General features: G+C 39.1%; 1 protein-coding gene across 3 annotated transcripts; it reads left to right on the top strand.

Annotated features, from left to right (window-relative positions):
- The first annotated feature begins 1,114 nt into the window (after window positions 1-1,114).
- On the top strand, window positions 1,115-16,129 carry cept1b (choline/ethanolamine phosphotransferase 1b). 3 transcript variants are annotated; one of them, XM_037768783.1, is made up of 10 exons: window positions 1,115-1,356; window positions 4,278-4,583; window positions 6,101-6,275; window positions 7,049-7,196; window positions 7,293-7,434; window positions 8,732-8,816; window positions 10,437-10,568; window positions 11,678-11,836; window positions 13,186-13,311; window positions 14,047-16,129. In XM_037768783.1, exons 2-10 carry the CDS (start codon window positions 4,390-4,392, stop codon window positions 14,167-14,169), a joined length of 1,284 nt encoding a protein of 427 aa, XP_037624711.1. In that variant the 5' UTR covers window positions 1,115-1,356; window positions 4,278-4,389; the 3' UTR covers window positions 14,170-16,129. The 3 variants fall into 3 exon arrangements, with proteins under 3 accessions (XP_037624711.1, XP_037624705.1, XP_037624710.1); XM_037768777.1 differs by lacking the exon at window positions 8,732-8,816 and adding an exon at window positions 10,023-10,107 and having other exon boundaries at window positions 1,120-1,356; XM_037768782.1 differs by lacking the exons at window positions 1,115-1,356; window positions 8,732-8,816 and adding exons at window positions 2,521-2,962; window positions 10,023-10,107.
- Window positions 16,130-16,657: the final 528 nt, after the last annotated feature.

Genomic DNA, 16,657 nt, shown 5'->3' with positions numbered 1-16,657 from the left:
CCAAATGGCTTAGTATTAAAGATGCAGTGTGTAGGATTTGGCGGCATCTAGCGGCGTGGTTGCAGACCAACAGAGTACCACTCCTCCCTTTCCAAGACTGCTGTAACGTGAGCCGCCGAGTGCAAAACCGTGGTGACGCCGTTCACCTTGCTCAGAGGTCATCCTTAATATAACTACACTTCTTTAGGAGCAACGGAAGTCAGACAGGTTTTGCACTCTGCGGCTCATGTTCACAAGCGTGAAACTGTGTAAACTGTGTCTGAAACTGTGTCTGAGAACTACAGTGGCCTTCAGGTAGGCCTAACGTAAAAATGCTAAAGGCTGTAGGCGACAGCTGTAATTTCATCGCCAAAAGATTAGAAGCTGCTTCTGTCAACTTATGTCTTCAATCAAGGACTCATTGTTTTAAACTGAAATTTTTGTCAGCCTATCACTGAAAACTGTACCGTGCTAGAATGGGTATTACAAGTGTCCAGATCTGTGTTTTGTCTTAATTTAACTCTCCCCAAACCACCACAGCCAAACTAATACCATTATTACCACTTTGTAAGATTTCAAGATATTTAACATCCTTAGGTGAGTTCAAAGTGAACAGCCGTAAGACCAGATCACAGGATCACAGAGCTGTGCTGGTTAAACACTCACACTCAGGTAGGTACTTTATTAATCCCCGAGGGGAAATTTCTGAGTTACAGCAGCAAAAGATAGAACAAGCACACAACAAGATTAAGAATAGAATAAGAATAATAAATAAGATAGAAAATAAGCATTAGAAATAAATACTCTTAAAAGCTGGTTAGCAAGTGCCAGTACTAATGTCCAATTGTGATGCATGTCTGACTGCACTGCTGGATGGATGAGTGACAGTGTGTGTGTGTGTGTGTGTGTGTGTGTGTGTGTGTGTGTTAGAGAGAGAGAGGGGGGTGTTATTTATTTAGTCCAGAGATGAGTTAGAGAATTATTAGACTAGTAATACAGTCTTTGTCCTGTGGAGAGCAGAAAAATGCCTTGAAGAGCCTGAGCTGCCCGAAAAATCAGACAAGAAGAAGAAGGAGGAGGATGTCTGCCTGGGAGACCTGACTCAGGGCATAAAGTCATATCCAATGACACATAACCTCGCGAGATTTCCGTGATGGCTAACGTGAAGTAACGTGAACTAGCTCGCTGTGTGACAACCACAGTGACACCGGTCGTGGTGATCCACCTCCAGCTCTCCAGCTGCAGCTGCTAACGTCCTCCACAGAGAGACAGTCTGAAACTACACCACCGACAGAGAGAAGTCCTGTCTGCGGCTTGAAGCGCCTCACCGCCTCTCGGACTGTCCGCGGCTCTCCTCGTCCTTTAACCGGCGGCCAGGTCAGTCTGCTGTTACCTAGCTACCAGCTAGCCGTTAGCTGTCAGGGCCACGGCCTATAGAAGGAGGCTGGGACACGCGTCATCAACACGTCACAGCTGCGGGGGTACCACACATGCGCAGTAAAGTCTGGTCTGCAGTTCAGTTACACTGCGCATGGCAACAAAAAAGTTTCTACCTCAGTTTCATTGTTCATCACTCTGACCCCTGAGAATTATTAGACTAGTACAGGGGTCAGCAACCTTTACTATCAAAAGAGACATTTTAGGCAAAAACAAAAAAAAAAATCTGTCTTGACCCGCAAAACATTTGAGCATTGTGATGAAGGTAACACAGTTTATAGTCTAAGTATATAGTATATAAGTCTAATGCAGTGAGGGCCAAAGTGCAAATGTACTACAGAGTATTCACGAGAAAAAAGTCTTAATATAACTTGAATAAAGTCATAACTTTACGAGAAAAAAAGTTGTAATATTACGAGAATAAAGTCATAACTTTACGAGAAAAAAGTCGTAATATTACGAGGATAAAGTCATAACTTTACAAGAAAAAAAGTCGTAATATTACGAGAATAAAGTCATAACATTACGAGAAAAAACATCGTAATATTACGAGAATAAAGTCATAACTTTACGAAAAAAACATAATATTAAGAGAATAAAGTCATAACTTTACGAGAAAAAACATCGTAATATAACGAGGATAAAGTTATAACTTTACGAGAAAAAACATCGTAATATTACGAGAATAAAGTCATAACTTTACGAAAAAAACATAATATCACGAAAATAAAGTCATAACATTACGAGAAAAAACATCATAATATTACGAGAATAAAGTACAACTTTACGAGAAAAAACATCATAATATTACGAGAATAAAGTATAACTTTACGAGAAAAAACATCGTAATATAACTTGAATAAAGTCATAAGAGCTTGAGTAACACTGCGCATGCGTCATACCCCTCAACAACAAGACCAGTGACCCATCCTCCTTCAAAAGGCCGTGGTCGTCAAGCTAACGGAAGCTAGCCGCCGTCACCACGGGAGATGTCACTATAGTACTCTCTAATTAATCAATATATTCAATGGGCCATGATATTTACAGCAATGCAAATATGAAGAAGAGATAACAAGCAAGCGAGTGACTTAAAATGATTAAGCTGACACACGTCTTCCGCAGCTACCAGCCAGCTAATGCTAATGCTAATGTCCACCACCAGCAGTACTGATGCTGAGCTAGCATGCTAGTAGCGGCTAGTAGATGCTAGCTCAGCACTAGCTGGTAGCAGGTCGTTGTTTCTGCTGTCGTCAGGAGCTCATGTGTTGCTGACAGTCACAAGAAATAGTTTAGTAACACAGACACGGTCTATCAAGTTGATCCTTCACACTGTCTTTGAGTTGCACAGTGAAACAGCTGATTGAACCCTGCAGATATATGCCCTTTAGTGCTTATGTAGGCTTTTATAGATGTAGTCATGTGGTAGATGTAGGCTCCTGATGGAGGCTGATCAAAGGTGCTGACAGTAACACGTGTGACAGCTCAGAGGGTGACTGACTGAGTGGTGGAATGTAACTAAGTATATTTACCTAAGTACTGTACTTAAGTGAGTATTTCCATTTTTTGCTACTTTATACTTATACTTCACTACACTTATGAGGGAGATATTGTACTTTTTACTAGATTAATTTGCTAACTTTTGTTACTTTGCAGGAATTAAGAATCTGTTGTTCACTTTGCAAATATTATTTATTTATTTATTTATTTATTTATTTATTTATTTATTTATTTATTTATTTATTTTTTAAAGGTGGTAAACATATAAAACTGAGGTATGATGATTATTGTGTATGAAACATTTGGAACTCTGTTTTTGTTTCTGTTTCTATTTTGTTTTTGTATAGGCTAAACCCAGTGGTAAAATGGTTGCTTATTTGAATATGCTATATAAAAAGGGGAAGTATAATAAGCTTAAGATCCAGCCTACACCTTTTTGGTCAATATTTTTTTGTTATACCGTGTACTGGTATTTATTCATTTTTATGTGCATTCTTTTGGGAAAACTGTTAATAAGGACAGAAATAAATTACAGATAAGACTTTATTGATCCCTTGTTACCCGGCAGTATATATAGTAAAACAACATTAAAGCAATGTACATAATAATGCATCAATAATTATAATTCAATAATATAATATACATGATACTGAAATGGCCCATTCTGCATACATTTTAAGTGTATTTTGAAGCCAATACTTCTGCTATACTTTTGCCTCAGTACGATTTTGAGTGCAGTAGTTCTGCACTATGGTATTGCTACTTTTCCATAGTGCTTTTTTCATCACTGTTAATCATTCTCTCCCCTGATATTAAAAAGGTGTTTTAGTTTGTATTATGATTTATACACCATGACAATAATCCAGATCTTAAAGATATTCGCTACTCATTAAATGATGTCCACTAACTCAGAATATCTAAGAAACAAACTGAATCACTAGAAAAACCACAACTGATGAACTGTCAGGGGATTATTATGTGGTCGGGACGAAATTAATTGGAAACAGCTTTGATTATCATTTTTTCAAGCTAAATCTTCTCCCATGTGAGGATTTGCTGCTTTTCTTTTTTTATCTCATTGTAAATTGAATGTCTTTGGGTTTTGGACTGTTGCACGCATAAAAACAAGATATTTGAAGATATCACCTTCAACATTTTTCACAACATTGTGATATTTTATAGACCAAATGATTAACAAAGAAATACATAAACTGAGAACATAATCATCAGATTGATCAAAGATGGAAATAATCATTAGTAGGATCTTTAGTAAAATGCTTTGTGGGTTTTGTGAATCTGTATTCATATAGTATATTGTGATATTTTCACAGGACAGTATTGTGATATATGGTTCTTGTTCCCAGGTATTGTCCAGCCTCATCCAGCCCCACTGTGGATCTTTAGCCCCTCCGGCAGGACAGTGGCAGAGGCAGAGCCAGAGCCATCGGGGACCACACCAGCAGGCAGTAGGGCACCATGAGTGCGACGGGGCAGCAGCAGCAAGGGGGGGGGCTGCGTTCTCGCCGAACCCTTGTCCGGGACAAGGACCCTGGGCAGGGCATGGGCATGGAGGCGGCCTGCTGGCTGGCCCCCGGAGTGCTGCGCAGGCTGATCGAGCTGCCCTCACCCCCCCTGTCCCGACACCAGCTCAAGAGACTGGAGGAGCACAGGTAACGCTGAGACCTGCTCTGCTGACTGAGACAAACTGAAGTAAAATCGTTATTTAATGTTATGTCATAGGCCTCTACCGGTCAGGGTGTGACCATGGTTGGCGCATCCTACGGATCTGTCTGTCTGGTACAGCATCTCTTGTGACTGAAAAGCCCTATGCGAGAGTGGCAGTCTCGATCACAGAGGTCGCATCTGTTTGTGGTTTCTGGTCTGCCTTCGTTGCTGCCCTCTTTGTGAGTTTATCTAGTTCTCTGGTTTAGCAGTGATGTATGAAACCAAACAGTAATGCCCAGAGGTTAAGCAGTCTGATATGGATGGGTTCAGTGTGTGTTGAATAGATGGCATCATATGTGGCTCTCCTGTATGAAAGGGGTGTTTGTTTGAGACATCATCAAGCTTTGTCCGAGGGGACACTTCAAACGTAGTTGCTGTTGGCTAAGCGATTTAAGGAAAGCATGTACTTTTTGTTATTTATTTATTTTTCCTGACAATATTGACTGTGGTTTAAATTTTGATTATTTTCTGCAAATTAAGCTCCAGGTCTGTTTTTGTGGTCTACAGAGTTTGAAACAAGATATGATTCATTGTACCCAGTATTTTCACAAACTTAGAATCAAGTGAATTCACATTTATGAAGATATTACATTAATGTTATACATAAGGGAAAGAAGGAGGGGCATCTGGCATAAAACCTATGCCAAATCAAACAACTGCACAGTTGTGGTCGAAATGGAAAAACTGCCACTATCTCATGTCCTGCAATGATTTCAAATTGGGCTGATAACACCTTAACCTAACTGTTGATGGCTCTGCTGCGTAGCTGCTTGAGCTAACGTTAGCTTCACAGTTCTGAATCCTGGAGGTCTACATTCAGAGCTTCTAAGGTGATCGGTTTAAAACGGTGATATGATGTGATTAAAAATTTAACGGGACTTCCGGGATTCCGACCCTCCTGACTGCCAGTTGTCCTCAGAGCTACCTGCTACCTGTCTGAAATGGATGTGAGGTGATCACATAAATTATTTATGTAGAAAAAGATTTGCTTTGACTCTTTTTTGAACAGCAAAAAAGACAAAGCCCACTCCTGATCTTGTCTTCTTCTTTAACGAAACTGTGTAGATATACAGACTTTGGCTCGCTGAGTAAACATTGGCCAGACAACAGCCAAGATTTAATTTTTGTTCTTGTTCTTTATTGTATTGTAGCTGATGGAATCAATGGTTGACGGCTTGAACTGTCAATTGCTACAGCTTGTTAATACACCGTTAATTATGTATGTTATAATTCAAATTGCAGCTCTTGCGATTTGAAAACCCGTTCAAACACTGTAGCAATTTCAGTATAAAAACAATAAGTGTTCAGCCCGAATGAAAGTCAAAAACAATCATATTAATTATCACCCAGCCCTTGTTATGACTGCAATATTGTGTCATCATAATCATTACTTCTGGGGGGCAGGTAATCTTTCAGGGTAAAGTCATCAGGGTCCTCATCTGGCTGTTGTCCGTCCCTGCAGGTACAGCAGTGCTGGACGCTCCCTGCTGGAGCCTCTGATGCAGCGTTACTGGGAATGGTTGGTGGGACGAGTCCCCTCCTGGATCGCCCCCAACCTCATCACCATCATCGGCCTGGCCACCAACGTCTTCACCACCCTCGTGCTCATCTACTATTGTCCAACTGCCACCGAACAGGTTCGTCTGAAACAACGTTACACTGGACGGTCTTCATGTTAAAACATATTGAACACGCTACAGTTCACGTTTTCATTCACTTATTAACTTTAGTTGCTTTAACTTTGCTGTGTTTTTTATCTGTATTAAGCTACTGTCAATGAAACTCTAAACTTTCTGCAAATGTTTCCCGTTAAAAGATCACCAGAAAATGGAGCCGCTGGAAAGAATTAATTAATTAATAAAATCAGTATTTTTTTAGTAAAAAGACACAGCTGGAGCAGCAGAGAGTGAGACTATGAATAAGCATTCACAGCTAATTAAAACAGAAGCCGATCAGAACACAGGGAGACTTCTTATTAGAATATGATCAAATATTGGGAGATTAGAGATTAGAGATAGAGGCCTGCTTCAAAACTAAGCAAACAAATACAAAATGAGGTTTGGAGATTTGCTTCGAGTAAAAAAGTTTGTTGCTGCTACACTCACAGTGTACAGTATTTTTATCATAAGCTATTTCCCCCGGCTGATCTTCTGCATATACTGCTCAGCAGCCAGCTCTGGGCGAATCACATTACAGGGACGTCTTATATTAATGGAGCAGCTCCAGGAAACAGATCTCGAACACAGCAACGACAAGGGACCCCTGATTACATGGATTGTGATTTCATGTATTGATTTATACAGCTAAAGGCCTTTCTGGGTCACCTGATCAGACAGGATCTGATTCAGCTATGATGTTTGCAGTTTTCGAGGTAGAGTGACCCCTCCTCTAAATGAATGTGTTGCTTCAGGCTCCTCTCTGGGCGTACCTGCTGTGTGCCGTGGGTCTGTTTATCTACCAGTCATTGGACGCCATCGACGGGAAGCAGGCCAGACGCACCAATAGCAGCTCTCCGCTGGGCGAGCTGTTTGACCACGGCTGTGACTCCCTCTCCACCGGTCAGTTTTCTCCTGTTTGACTTTGTTCCACTGCGTCTCAGTGAATCTAAAGCCTTTTTTTTAACATTGCCTGTGTTCATTTGTTTGTCTCTGCAGTGTTTGTGGTGTTGGGAACTAGTATAGCAGTGCAGATGGGCACCAACCCCGACTGGATGTTCTTCTGCTGCTTCGCCGGGATGTTTATGTTCTACTGTGCCCACTGGCAAACATACGTGTCGGGAACGCTGCGCTTCGGCATGTGAGTCAACAAAACTACTTGGTTTTGTTTTTTCTTGTTTGATGTTTTTGGTTTGTTTGTTCTTTTTAAAAACAAAAAGATAATTTCCAGCCATTTGTCTATCAAGTTTGCTGATCTCAGGAGTTACAATTCAGTCTATAGCAGGTCTGAATGTTGTTATTTGTCTATATTACCACCAATTAGATACAGAGTTTTAGTACTGGTTCCAAAACATATTTTCCTACACAAGCATTTAACAAAATAATCCAAACACATGTAAAATGCATCAGTATTTAATGTAATCTGAAGACAAAAATCTGTAGAATAACTTTGTCTAATAATAAATGATGATTTAAATCAGGAAATATCTGTAATAGATAAACAGACAAGCCTTTCATTTACTTCCACCATCCCGGACATATTTCAGTCAGGACTCCTGGATTCATGTGGGATTGTTCTTACAGTCAGCACTGTCACCTTTATGTCCACTAGGGCTGGGACGATTCACCTATCTCCCGATTCGATACTATCACGATACTGGGTTGCCAATTCAATATGTATTGCGATTTATAAGTATTGTGATTTGATAACTTAAATTTGTTTTAACACTAGACCATGGGAAAAAGTTTAATCATACACTTCAAGGAGCTTCTCTAAATCAATACAGCATGTATGTAGTCAGAGATGTCCTGAAATCAAATATATCAGTCATTGTCAGGAATTATGGACTAATGTTTTCTTTATAGCACCGCAAGCATTCAGAACTGTAGCTTTTTCCAAATATGGGAATACAAAATATGGGTAAAAATACTGGACTTTTACAATCTCTAAATTGATACAGTAAAATGCTTGATTTGTGTCTGTATGTAGTCAGAGATGTCTTGAAGTCAAATATATCATGTCATTGTCAGGAATTATTTATTAATTGTTTTTCCAGCAACCCAAAAATCAAAGAATAAAAACATTTACCTCACAAAATAAACAAAGAAAGAGAAATACAAAGTAAGTGTTGAAACATGAACATAGAGTAGGTAATAGTCAATTAACAAAAAAACAATTGGAAAGATTTATATAAAACATATGTACAATATATCTGTTTTGAAATTAAAGAGCTGTTCAGTTGTGTGCATTGAAACAGGTTAGAAGATGGTGAACTGTTGAAACATTGAGTTAAGTGGTGGTGAAAACACATTTTGTTCACTTTATTTATTAAGAGGAGGATCAACTAGTTATACTTTAGCATTAGTGATTTCATTAGATGATAGCGGTTACATGTGCAGTCTTGCTGGAGTAAATGTGGATGTATTATTCTGTGTAGATTTGACATAACAGAGGTGCAGATCTGTCTAGCAGGATTACAGATGCTCACAGCCACTGTGGGTCCCTGTCTGTGGAACATGATGGTAAACCTCCTGGCTGCCACTGCATGGCTCACTGCCGCCTCCTTCCACAACGACTGCTGACCTCCACAGAGTCACATGTCTGTTCTGCTTAAAGTGCAGTCGGTAAAATACGGCTCTTTTGTAACATCAGCTGAAGGAAACTGTCGGCAAACTGCGTGATCTCAAACACTTAATGTTTTCATGCAGATTCTAAATTCTAAAAAAAGAGGTTCCTAGACCTCTGACCTCCAGATATGTGAATGTAAATGGGTTCTATGGATACCGACGAGTCTCCCCTTTACAGACATGCCCACTTTATGTTAATCACATGCAGTTTGGAGCAAGTCATGGTGAAGTCAGCACACTGACACACTGACAGCTGTTGTTTCCTGTTGGGCTTGAGGTTGCCAAGTTATGATTTGAGCATATTTTCATGCTAAATGCAGTACCTGTGAGGGTTTCTGGACAATGTTTGTCATTGTTTTGTGTTGTTAATTTATTTCCAATAATGAATATATACAGTACATACATTTATATAAAGCAAGCGTATTTGCCCACTCCCATGTTGAGAGTATTAAATACTTGACAAATCTCCCTTTAAAGTTATTTATTTATTATATTCTAATTAACTGACAGCCCCACTAAAAAATAACCAAAAGATTAATTGATAATGAAAATATTTGTTAGTTGCAGACCAGTGTAAACACACATATCCAGAGAGTCTTCTCTTTCTGTCTGAGAGCGAGGTGTTCAGATGAATATCAGTTTCACATCTGTGTTTTCAGTACAGAGTTGGAGCCAGGACGTGGTTAGCTCAGCCTAGTTTAGCATAAAGACTGGAAACAGGAGGAACAGCTCGCCAGGCTCTGCCTAAAGTTCAAAACTACACCTACCATGACCTCTAAAGCTCACTGAATAACACACTGTATCTCATTTGTTTAATCTGTAGACAAACAGAAATGTAAAAACAATATTGACTTCCCGGAGTCTCCTCTGCTTATTAAAGAAAAGAGCCAGTGAAATATTACAGATTGCATCTTTAATGCAGCTACTTTCCTGCTGAATCCTCCAAATGAAACGTGTGTGGTGCAGCAGCACACAACAGCGTCCCATCAGCTCGGCGTCCAGCAGTGTGTTGTGGAAGAAGGCAGCAGGATGATGACTGTGTGCTGCTGGTAGACGTCACTAATCCTCACTGTCAACTCTGCTCTCTCTCCTCCCACTCAGCATTGATGTGACTGAGGTGCAAATCTTCATAATAATCATGTATTTGCTGGCCGCCGTGGGAGGATCTGCTTTTTGGCAGTCTCTGGTAATTGTGATCGGTTCTACTTCCTACAGATTTAAGATTAATGAGACTGATGATGCCATAATTATGAAATGATCTTTATGTGATGTTGCTCTAACAGTTTTGATTTACTGTAATTGTTATCATAAAATACAAAGAATGTGACTCTGAATGCTTTTACCATTCTCTAACATTACTCATGATGCTTTCATTGTGGGATGTAAAGGTGAATGTGCTCACAAACTACAAAAATAGCTGGACAATTACAGTACAATCAGCACATGTTGTGACGTAAATGTCTGTGTTGTATTATCATTCCTTAATTTTCTTGTTTTTGGTGTCTTGATTCCTAGATTCCGATCCTAAATATCCAGATGAAAATGGTTCCGGCCATCTGCACTTTTTTAGGAGCCATCTTCTCCTGCACCAATTACTTCAGAGTTATTTTTACGGGAGGTGTGGGCAAAAATGGATCCACAATAGCAGTAAGTCTGGAAACTTCAGTGCTTCTCCTCATAAATTGGTGATCAGAGATGTCCAGTCTCCCAGAGTGCGACATGTTAGAGTGTGGATATTGTATTATCACAGATAAATCAGTATAGAAATGCTTCCAAGCAGCGTCTTTGGGAGATGTTAATGCATGCAGAGTGTAGAAAACAAACCAGAATGACGCCTAGTTCACACCTGCACAGGGGGGGTTTCTGTTGTTCGTGCTCCACACAAGCACTGTTTAAAAACAATGTCCGTCCATATGAAAACGCAAAAACATAATTGAATCGCTGTCAAGGCCAGTGGGCTGATTGGGCCATACACACTGGGATCCTATCCTAATCCTATCACAATTGCAATATTAGTCAAAATAATTAGATATTTTTCTCAAAATCGTTCGTCCCCTTCTGAAAATGTCTATATTTCAGATAAGTTATTTAGTTAGCCCTAAATCACAAATTTGCTTTAGATTTTGTGGCAGTAAGATTTGACCCCATCTGCACATCTTTATTTGACATTATTTGTTAACAAGAAACCTGTCTCTATTAGACTGGCCGATATTAATACTATATACTGTTTGATCCAGATCGAGCCATTACAACCTTCAGTGTCCCATCACTGACGGCTTCTTGCACCCAGTCGTTAGAGCTGTTGGCAGGCTTCTCATTTCTACGTGTTATTGGCTGTAGTTAATTAACACTCATTCTGTTATTTAGCCAAACGAAAATCGTTGGCTACTGTCTGGTTAAACATTCATCTCAAGCCGGTGTCCGTTTGCACCACCACTTTGATATTTAGAAAGAAGAGTGGACAGCTATACAGTGGTTATTGCTAAATATTGTGGTACTTTTGGAGGTTATTCAATGGATCCATTTGACCTCCTCCCTGTCAACCAAACCCTTAACTATATAAACATAATGTGCTAGAGTTCATTTATGAGCAGTGTCACGGTTTTATTATATTGCTCCTGGCACAGATACCAGCAGCTCAAAGTTCCTGACCAGAATAAGCAGATGTTTGTTACATCAGCATCAGTTCATATTACAGATTCTGTTTCCGCTGACATTAACAGTCTGTGTCTTTGTTTTTGTGTCTCTGTCCTCAGGGAACCAGCGTCCTCTCTCCAGTCCTACATATTGGTTCAGTTATAATTTTGGCGATGATGATATACAAGAAGTCTGCTGTCCAGCTCTTCGAGAAACATCCGTGTCTTTATATCCTGGCGTTTGGCTTCGTCTCAGCCAAAATCACCAATAAATTAGTTGTAAGTCAAACCTGCTTTTCACTGTATAAAAAAGAGGTCAAACACAATGCTGTGGTCACAGAAAGATTAGTCTAAAAATGTGTCATTTATCACGTCAAACTGACTGAATGCATGGTAATTTTTGTGGTTTACCGCTACTTCTGGAAAATGACAGATGTTCATAAACGTGTCAGAAGAGTTTAGTGAAAGATGCCAAATATTGAGCAATTTTAACATTGGCTAAACTAATAAACTTTTGTTGCTTTATGAAACATGAGTTTTCGGTAGAGGACTTTTGGATAATCATTGTTCATATCATAAAAAATATGAGACTGTTGACAAAGTTAGCGACTAGCTGGTGGAGAAAGTGTAACATCTGGTAAAAGACATTAATGAGACTTTTCTCTAATTCCACCTGTTGCCTTTTGAACTGGTTTGCATTATCATGAGTTTGAGTTAGCTTTATTGCCATCATAATAAAGGTCGTTAGCAATGAGCGTTAGTGAGCTCATAGTGCAGAAAGGACAACATTCAACACAGTGATACTGATAAAAATGTACTTTGCAGTGCCAATGGTTTATCCTTCAAGAGTCAAAACGGCCTGAGGGAATGTACTTGTTCTCACAGATTTAAAACAGAGCTGTGTTTACTTCCTCACAGAGGGGACTTTCCTTCACAAGCTGGCACAGTTTCCACAACATATGTGTGAAATTGGAACATATCTTCCCTTCAAACAGCTTTAGGATTTCTAATTTCCACTTTAAAGTTACTGTGAGGGACTTTTTACTGGTTATGAAACAGTCTGTATTTAATACTGATGCCTCTATACGACCTACATAAGCAAACGACACCATCAGCGAGAAGATTGGCTATTTCTATATAGTTATTCATCGGTGCCACTGGGTCAGATTCCGCACAAAATCAGACAAAGTCCTTCGGCTCAGACTCCAGTGGGACCCAGATCTGGTTTCACTGCAGCCTTCGATCTGCAGTCGGAGCTCCGGCGGGAGGTGGAGAGCTCCTCCGCCTCGCTCTGCGGGTCTCCGCTGGGAGCCAACACCGACACCACGCTGCTGGAGGCCCAGGCCATATTACTGGGCCCGCCGGAAGGAAGGGAGGCATGGAAGAATTACAACCAGGACTGCGTGGGTCAGACTGTCAGACCCTGCTGCAGTAAAATGGGAGGTTTTCCAAAGGGAGTCTGGTGCTTGGAAACACTACCGCTTTTGTCCACAGGGACCGCCAAAATCAACACATAATGAAAGTTCCTTGTAGTAACTTTAAAGTTAGCAGAGAGTTTAGTGGCTGGACGTTAAAACTATTGTGTTGTGTAAGATGCTGACTGTGTGTGTTTTTCTGTCTGTCCACAGGTAGCACATATGACAAAGAGTGAGATGCATCTCCACGATTTAGCCTTCCTGGGACCGGGACTACTATTCCTGGATCAGTATTTCAATAGTTTTATTGACGAGTACCTGGTGCTGTGGATTGCATTGGTAAGTACACACACACGATGCTAGTTTTAGATAAATGTACTCAGTAATAGTCAATAGTAATAGTAAAAATGATTAATTAATTATCAAAAAGGACAAGACAAATGTCAGTTTCTTCTGTTCATTGTGAGAGTTCAGCATATATGGAGCATATCTCCAAATAGGAATCCTTTTATTATAATTATGTGACCGATATACAAAGTTAAATTATGAAACATACTTACATCCATACATACAAACAAACATATATGATTTATTAAAGGGGCTATACAGTATGTAGGGATCAGAAATTGCTTGTTAACAGTGACACCTGGGACCGTTAAGTCAACGACAGTCAGCGTCCTGTCGTTCTCCTACACGCTTGGCACATGGGAGAAATTTCAGTTGGTTGCAATCTGCAACCTCACCACTACATGCCACCAAATCCTACACACTGCACCTTTAAGTTAAAAGTATGATTTTGTAAGTTGAAACTGAGATATGACACTGAAATACAAAATCTAAATTATGAGATATTGAGTAAAATTGATACTGAGATGCAAAGTCAAAAGTATGAAATAATAAATTGAAATTGTGTTTTATAAATTGAAACTATGAGATAGTAAGTCAGAACTATGAAATGTCAAATTTATGTGATAATAAGTAGCTAATTTTTCATTTCCTGTCAGCAATGTGTTTCCTCTGGGTGTCACGTCGAGTTCCTGTTTGACACATGTGGGTTTTTTTTCTCACCTACAGATCATTTCCTTCTTTGACTTGGTGCGTTACTGTGTCAGTGTTTGCAACCAGATTGCCTGCCATCTTCACATTTTCGTTTTCAAGATCAAGCCTTGCTCAGTGCTCAGTTCAGCTCCTCACTGAGGACACGCCGGCCATCACTGACTCTGCCCCTCCCCGTTAGTCGCACTCATCTTTTCTTCCCTCTGTTGTCCACGTAGAGATGCAGAGGATGACGTGGTGTAAAAGTATGTGCTTCTGCCAACTGAATGTGAGGACAAATAATATATATTAAGATACTGGAGTATTACTGTCAATGTTTCTTTTCACCAGTGCAGAATATGTCTCATCTTCTGCCCCAGTAATAAGACTTCTCCTTCTGACAAACTCATGAGCAAACATTTCAGGAGAGTACAGGTGCTACTCAGTGTGTTCAAGGAGAGAAACTTCAATGTGTTTTAACTGTTCGTGTGCAAAGAAAATGTATAGGAAACGAATCAAACTCTTTGCTTTTCATGATTATAATTTTTGTAATATTTGCATAACTTTACCTTTTTGCTATTGTAAATACCAAACTGTTACAGTGTCTGTGCTTTTATTTTAAGTTAAAAAGCCCTGCTTTGACACATTTATAAACCTTCATGTATTTGATTTTAAAACAACTTTATCTCCTGCACATTACACGAAACTGTGCAGCTGATCAGCAAAACTGTGGTTTTGGAGGAAACTTAATGCCGACTTCAGAATGTTGTTGAACAAACCTGCAAATATTCACTGCCAATGTTTTTAGTTCACATTGTCGACTGAAACCACATGGTTAATATGACACATGGGATTTTTTTTTGGGGTGCTTTTTGGCGATTTTGTGTGTATTTATTGTCACATGTTATATTAGCTGCTAATATATTCATTGCTAATTTGGTTAATGCTTCATGGAGTCTACACTTTATTATTTTTATTGTAAATAGATTAAGACACATCATGCACAAGAGGGAAAGACACAACAGCCACTATTAAATTTCAAACATGTTACAAAAATATCTAAACTCAAAGGTCCACTTACTAGCATTCAGAGCTGTGCAGTTGTGGATGAAAGGTCCGGAAGCTAGTAAGAAGACTTTTGATGCTCAGATTTTCCCACATTTTCCAGTTGACAGGAACAAAGTTCAAAACACATTTTTTGTTCACTCCACCAGCTGTCACTCTGCCACTTCACAACCCTCGTCTCCACCTTTTATTATTATTCTATATTTTTGTAATTGTCAACAAATCCTATGAAAAGACCAAAACCAACATTGTGTCAGTCCGTCTCTCAATACTTCGTGACTTGATTTGTTGGGAGTCAAAATGATAATCTACAGTGTGTGTGTGTTCAAGGTGATGAAGGAACATGTCACTCGGTCACACTGATTGATGTCACAACCGAATCCATGTTTTGAAAACCTGTTCATTAATAACATGATCTGGTCGACATTGTGTTTCCCCCAAAACAACATACTGTACCTGGTGAAGCAGAACAGTTGTACGTGGACTCGATGTGTAGGAGATGAGGTCACACAATGACATCACAGTTTTTAAGGTGGTGACTGATGAGAATCAGATCAATTCTTTTGTCCCTGACGGTTAATAAAAACCTGTTTTATTTGAAGTGGCTGCTGCTCACTTTGCCTCCATCTACCAACATCATCTGATACTGTTGCAGCCCCTCGTACTGAGGGGGTGTTTATGTTGCTGCTTCTGAAGACAACCTGTATTAATGGGGAGATATTGTTTGTCCTCAACAACAGAGATGAGTTTCTTGCTTTTGCATATTGTGCCTATTTTTTCATTTTATTTTTTATTTCGTCAAACAGCTCCATCTGCAGATGAGCACTGAGCCTCTACAGTTTGTTTCAAATGTTCAAGATCTACGATGCCAAGTGTTGATTGTAGTGAAAGTCATTATCTGAACTGGATGAGTTCAGGTTCAGGGTGGTTTGGTCGTAAATTACAGTTATCTGAATGCTGTTGAGAAAACAAAGCCTTACACACACGTTAAAGGATCACTAACATAAAGTTGGAGCTTACGAGAAAAAAGTCAATGAGAATAAAGTGATTACAAGAATAAGGTTTCAGTATTTTGAGAATAATGTAATATATAGAATATAGTCACAGTTGTTTTTGAAAGGCTCACTACTATTGGAGAAAAAAAAACATTTAATGTGTCAACAATAAAGACAATATTTTGAATAAGAAGAAAAAGTCGGAATTAAAAAAAAAAATTGCAGTATTTCAAGATTAAGTTGAAATACTTTGCTAAAAGTGTCATGAGATTATAGTTGTAATTTTGAAATAATAGTCAAAATATTCTCAAAGTAAGGTTATAATTTCTGAAGAAAAATTCCAAATAGTGTGAAAGAAAAAGTGGTAATTTAACAAGAAATAAACTGTAAACAGTATATTGAAAATAATGTGATATATTGGGAAAGAAGTCATAATTTAATGAGAATAAAGTCAAGATTGCTCCCGAAAAGGCTCACTGCCAATGGGAAATTAAGTAATATAATGTTTTTACTTAATATTTGGAGAATTATGAGTATAAATTTGTAATTTTAAAGAAAAAATGCAATCTTTGGAGAATAAAATAATGTTT

Source organism: Sebastes umbrosus, chromosome 1, assembly GCF_015220745.1.
Source record: "Sebastes umbrosus isolate fSebUmb1 chromosome 1, fSebUmb1.pri, whole genome shotgun sequence".
NCBI lineage: Eukaryota > Metazoa > Chordata > Actinopteri > Perciformes > Sebastidae > Sebastes > Sebastes umbrosus.
This window is presented reverse-complemented; position numbering and strand designations above follow the sequence as displayed.

Coding starts and splice junctions, on each gene's coding strand:
- cept1b (XM_037768783.1), top strand. CDS start 4,390: ATGAGTGCGACGGGGCAGCAGCAGCAAGGGGGGGGGCTGCGTTCTCGC. Junction 6,276..7,048: donor GTCCAACTGCCACCGAACAG/GTTCGTCTGAAA, acceptor GTGTTGCTTCAG/GCTCCTCTCTGGGCGTACCT. Junction 8,817..10,436: donor CCTGTCTGTGGAACATGATG/GTAAACCTCCTG, acceptor CTTGATTCCTAG/ATTCCGATCCTAAATATCCA.